General features: G+C 44.0%; 1 protein-coding gene across 1 annotated transcript in view; it reads right to left on the bottom strand.

Annotated features, from left to right (window-relative positions):
- Window positions 1-513: 513 nt before the first annotated feature.
- The window catches only part of LOC109643725 (zinc finger SWIM domain-containing protein 6-like), a 44,933-nt gene continuing 39,379 nt past the window's right edge, over window positions 514-6,067 (bottom strand). Inside the window, exons 11-14 of the mRNA XM_069523636.1 lie at window positions 5,769-5,926; window positions 5,435-5,598; window positions 4,383-4,464; window positions 514-4,289 (exon numbers count right to left, since the gene is read on the bottom strand). Coding sequence (XP_069379737.1) covers window positions 3,424-4,289; window positions 4,383-4,464; window positions 5,435-5,598; window positions 5,769-5,926 — 1,270 coding nt within the window. The 3' untranslated portion in view covers window positions 514-3,423. The remainder of the gene's footprint in view (window positions 4,290-4,382; window positions 4,465-5,434; window positions 5,599-5,768; window positions 5,927-6,067) is intronic.

Raw genomic sequence — 6,067 nt, 5'->3', positions numbered from 1 at the left:
CTGGAGCTACCACCTGTTCCCACTCACTCCCTAAAGGCCTCAACACACACACACACACACACACACATATATGCGCGTGCAAGAACACACATGCAGACACACAGAGGCATGCAAACAAGAAGGAGCACGCACAGAAACATGTCTCCACAAACACACCTGACAAACTACATACACTGATTTAGTCGTCCTGTGACACCACTGTCGACGTTGGACGCATGTAAACAGGTTATTGTGGTTGGCTGAGCCCCGGCTGCATGACAGCAGCTACAAAGACAACGGGAATATCAATTGATTCATTTCATACTCCTCGTCAGCTCGCCTGAGATGACAGCATGAAGGCTGCTGCCGGCGAGAGTGATCCCTCTCTGGTTTTTTTTTTCTGACGTTGCTGTTTGATGGAGATCTGCACCGTCCTGACTGATGAGTCGACCAGCGCACGCCTTCAAATCGCAGGCCGCAGTTTCATAACGACCCATGACAGCCCCAAAAAAAATTCAGCTCTTGACGTGAATATACATTTCAAAAACTAACTTTTATTAAAACAAAAAAACAAAAACAAAAAAATCAATTATTGACTCATTAACAAGATTATAAAACAGTGATTTAGTTACATAAATAAATTGATATCGGTGTATCAAATCTTAATTTCATAAGCATGTATACATGGGTCATTGTAATAAATAAACTGGGAGAGCAGAAGATTCCTACACAAACAAACAAAAAATAATAATAAAAAAAACCGAAATAAAAACAGCTAGAAAGACTCAGAGGAAATTGTTTCTGAAGAGAACAAGAGACACTGGACAATGTAAGATTTTTTTTCCACCAAACACACGTGAGGAATTGCTTTGTTAAAGCATGAGTTACACAGCCATTCACTTACTAATTAAGGACACTAAAGCTGGGACCAAGGTGGGTCGTCTCTCACCTCTTTCGAACACGTTTGGTTGTTAGACAGATCTCCTGTTTGGTTACTTTAAAGCGTTAAGACACGGCAAGAGAAAAGGCTGCTTTTTTATCTCAAATCAACACAAAATAGAGAAACAGATGCACAGAGAAAAAGAAGAGAGAAAAAACTCTGATACAAAGAAGAAGGTAAAAAGAAAGGCAATTATGAGCTGAACAGCTGAACAGTGCAGAGGAGACACTGGCAATTCTGTGGTGGATGGAAGAGAGAACTATGAATCCAGGATAGATTGAACCTGTGCATAATTATCACTGCGAGCCTTATTGAGTTGCACGACTATTAAATTGCTCCGACAAGTGTTATATTACTTCAGCCGAGATATGTCCTTAAAAGCATGTAAGGCTGGACACATAATACATGATTATTTTAACCAGATTCTTCTTCAATTAGCTCCTGTGTAAAGCACATTATAGTTTTTTTTCACCCCCAAAGAATCCAATGGAGAACGAGTGCTAGTACAACAGCTTACATGCATAATTAAGTACTTCAAGAAATCCTTTATTGTGTTTTTTTTTTTTAATCGACCGATGTCCTGAAGTAGTCGACCTCCCTCCCCTCCCTGTGCTTCAGTCAGCAGGAATGAATTTTTCTTTTCTTCTCCGCCATCACCAATTTGACTCAACCTGCATTTCTGACGGGGTCCAGCGTCTCAAGTATGAACAAGTGCGGCCCTGCGAGTCCAAAAAGCCGTCAACGCGGTAAAAAAGTCAAGTCCTCCTGATATGTTCTGTTTTTCAACAAAAAGAGGAAAAAATAGAGAGAGAGAAGACAAAAGAGAGAAAGAAAAGGAGAGCGAGAGAGAGCAAACTACAGCGGCTTCAAGTATTTCACATTACATAGAATACTCTGTATAAATTAGTTAACATATACTTTCAGATCCTCCATATTCAGACATATACTATGGCATATATACAGAGTACAATAAATGCTCGCTCATGTTGGGTCGTATTTTTGTCTTTTCTTTTTCCTGTAGTCAGTCGCTCATTTGTTCCGCCTTTTTTTATTCCTGTGTAGAGAAATCCCTGAGAACGTTCTGGTTGACAATTACTGAAGGTTCCACACAATGAACTATAACAGCAGAAAGTCTAATTTCTATGATTCACATGCACAGAGGGAAATGACACTGGCCTCATCCGAAAAAATACCGTGCAATGGTGGCTGTAGAGATGAGAGGGTGGGGGGGGCTGACATACATCTTCAGAGTGCGTCAGAGCCAATTCTTTTTTATTTGGGGGGTGGGTTGTATAAGTACCGATGCCAGGGTGGTGACGTACAGCAGAGCCGAGCGCGGGAATCAGAATCTCCTCATAACCTTGGTCTCACTAGTGAATCTCTGGTTTCATTAACACTGTCGGCTCATCCGAGATAATAAATACCGTGATAGCCAAGAAAAGAAAAAACTGGGAGCAGGTTCAGTATCGTGTCATGAGGTAGTCGTCTCCCTCTGGGTATCTGCTTCAACTATAGAAAACTACACTATATCAGTTCTTCAGCCAAATTTGGGCTGTTGAAAAAAACCCAGCGGTGCTGCATGACATTAATGTAACAATAATACTCAGTATCTTTGTCTAATGTGTCGTCACTGCCTCCCGTCCTCTGTAAAACAGGTGAAACAGCTACTCGTGATGTGGGTGGGTGAGACTACAACAGTAACAACAACACGAGTTAGCTAAGAGCATTGTTGTGTGTGTGTGTGTGTCTAATGAAGCTAATGCCTGGGACCCAGAGAAAACTAATGGCTGCTCAAGTGCTGCTGCTGCTGCTGCTGCTGCTGTGTCTGAAGAAATGCTGATAGCAGCTTTCTGTCAGTGCTAAACCAAGCTGTGCCGAACCGAGCCGAGCTGTGCAGTGCTGCCCAGCGCCCACCGGTGAGGGCCTAGACAGAGGGAGGTGCTCTGTGTGGTTTAAAGCCTTAGTTTCTCTTTGAGGATGTCGAGACGTTTTTTTTAGTCTTCTTTTCTTTTCTTGTTTGTACACGAGCGCTATCGTAGAAGGGCTTCAGCCACTTGACTACATATTACTCAATATACTCTAAAACAAAAAGGGGGGAAAAAGAGGATGTTTTAAATCATAAAAATAACAAAAAGCCATTTCACTTTTCATTTTCCTCTCGCACACATGTAGAGAAATACGCACAACATTCACAACGTGACAAATTTCCTCTCTTCTGAAAAATAAAAACACTTCTGTACACGTAGTAGTAATAATATTATTAATAATAATAATAGTAATAATGTTTATAACAATAACAACAGCAAGAACAATAATACCGCGTGTGGCTCTGTTGATTTTTTGTCATCTTTTCCTTTCTCTTTTTGCTTCATTCTACAAGTCACATCCCTCTTTTTTACTTGACTATTTAATAAGTTCAAAAGAAGTTCAAAAGGCAGACTCAAGTTAATAGAAAAGTACTAGAGTGAGGAGGGGGGAGCATCCGGTGACCCCCGGCCACACCCTCAGCCAAACCTCTCCCTCACCAGCATCATTAGTTTCTTTTTGCCCTTGTAGATCTGTTTCAGGTTGTCTATGAACTGCGTGAACTGAATGTGTCCGTCGTGAGCCATCATGAAAGTCTCCCGGGCTTTCCCCAGGAACTCGATGAACTCGCTGTAGTGGCGCGGGCTGATGTGTGTGAGGCGTGAGTGCGTGGTGTTGATGTAGGCCCCGATGGTTGCATCCAGCAGCTGCCTGAGCGGCGCCTTGTCCAGCGACATCAGTTTCCCAGAGTTCCTGCGGCTGTGCAGTGCAGATACCATCCCCGGCGTGGTCAGCGTGCACCGCCGCAAAATGTCCGAGAGCACGGTGGCGCACTTCACACTCTTGACCACCAGGGGGATGACGGCGGCCAGCTCGTTTTTTCCCAACGAGTGGCTGAGGGCACAGGCCCACAGCACGTCGTTGATGGCCGGGTGTGTGTCCTGGTTGTAACTGAGGTTCAGATGAGCCATGGCTAATGTCGCCAGCTTATACGCCCTCATTGGGTAACCGCGATGTTCCATGTAGCGTGCTATAGTGAACAGCTGTGTATAGCTCATCCCTGTCGATGCCGCATCCAGTACAATCTGGTAAGCTGTCTCGAAGGCAATGTGGTCCTTTTCACAGAGTGTCAGAGCAGAGAGGGCGCAGTTCTGAGGGTCCTTCATTGCACACTGGAGGGCGAGTGTGCGGGCGGATGAGGCCAGGTTCTCCTGCTGGTGGCAGTCCAGGTGGAGGCGGACGATAGTGCTGTTGGACATGACGGTGGTGGCCACGATACTGGTGGCCTCTGTGGGGGTGAAGAGGGTGAACCAGCTCTGCATGATGCTGTCCAGCGCGTACACACCTGAAGGACACAAACAGGACAGAGTGATCAGAAATGAACAGAAAAAGCGAAGAATAAAAAAAAAAAAAAGGGGGACCAGCCGAGGTGACTCACCAACTTCTGTGGCACATGTGACTAACCAGCGCACCATCTCTCTCCTCCTCCAGTTTAACGTGGACAGAGTTATTCTCATCACCTGAGGACGAGGGGATGAGGAGCAGAGCGAACGACATGTGAGTTGAAGAAGACATAGCATTACATTTTAAATGCACTTTGTCCAAGATCAGTTTAGTTTACCATCACAGTACAGGCTGCACAGAAGAAGTCAACTGTTTAATAACCACATATAACAACATTTTTACTGCATCTGTGTCAAATCAAAATCCACAATGTATACAAGAACATTTTTGCATTAAAATGTTTTGCCCGTGTCACAGAAAAAAAACAATGAAGTGCCAGCAGTGAAGATAGATCATCACTTTAGTCAGACGACTCAAGTTTGAAATGTTTATTGCAGCAGCACATCATAGTTTAGGCTCTGACTTCATCACTTCCCCCAAGTAAATAAACTTATATAATGGGGAGTGATGAGCAAATGTCTTTAAACCTCCCAGTCGGAGCCTGCAGGTGGATGATGGAGTGGTGGAGGGGCTGAATCGACAGATCAAATCTTCAACCCTTTTCCAACATCCAGACATGTTCAGATTTTCAGATTCCAAAAGGAGTTTGATCTGTGTTGGCAGGGTAGACATCACAGGAGTCATGAGGTCCGGTGGTTGCTCTGCATGGCAGTAAATGGCCATGTAATAAGGAGCACCCTGTGCACCCTGCAGTGCAAACACTGGTGTTCCCAAATTCCAAGACGATAACTACATCACAAGTTTTTTCCAAATTAGGATTCAAGAACACCAGAGTGCACGCAAGGGATTTATACATGACTGAACCACCGTGGCCTGCACAGGAGATTTCATCCTCAAGAGCTGTGAGCTAATTTCAGGAATTCAAAGAAGTTTTACAGTTGTTTCCAAAGAGACAAAGTGGGACACAGTATTGAGCAGACACTTTTAACAAAGTGATGTTGTGTAAATTTGTTTGGTTTTGGTTTTGTCTTTTCGGACTATGAAAATATGAAATAAAAACACGACAAACACTGGATGTCTGTGTACCTGCAGTCCTAACTCCAGAGAGACTTTGAGAAGTGTGATGTCAGGCAGGCTGTCCATCAGAGTGGCGATCTTGAACGCGTCCTGTGCCAGTTTGAAGATGTGAGACGAGGAGTGAATGTTTTTCTGGATGGACTCCAGGACCGTCTCCAGCCTCCGACTGTCACCTAGAAGACACAAAAACCACAAATTAATTGTATGCACTTGTTTGTATGTAAACCAATCATCCTCCACATCGCAAACCACCCACAGGTTAATGATCTGAATGATAGGTGTTATGTGTGTGTTGCTAATGCTATCTGAGAGTTAGCGTTAGTACGTTGGTTTATATCTGTACCTTTGGCCGCAGTGAGCATGGTCGAGGCCAGCTCACACTGCTGAGACTCTATGTGGCTCAGGGTGAACCAGCGCGGGTAACGGTTGGGCACCACTGAAACGATGTGGTGGGGTCGAGACAGGTCACCTGACGAGGCCGTCGACTCCAACACCGGCAACCTTAAGGACACAGAAATGGAGAAAATGAATTAAACAAAAAACAATCAATTGAATACATAAAATAAGAGTTGCCCTTTTACAAATAAAACAACTAGAATGTGTGTGTGTGTGTGTGTCTAGAATGGCACTTTTGTGTATTCC

The sequence above is a fragment of the Paralichthys olivaceus genome, chromosome 4 (assembly GCF_024713975.1).
Source record: "Paralichthys olivaceus isolate ysfri-2021 chromosome 4, ASM2471397v2, whole genome shotgun sequence".
Taxonomy (NCBI): domain Eukaryota; kingdom Metazoa; phylum Chordata; class Actinopteri; order Pleuronectiformes; family Paralichthyidae; genus Paralichthys; species Paralichthys olivaceus.
This window is presented reverse-complemented; position numbering and strand designations above follow the sequence as displayed.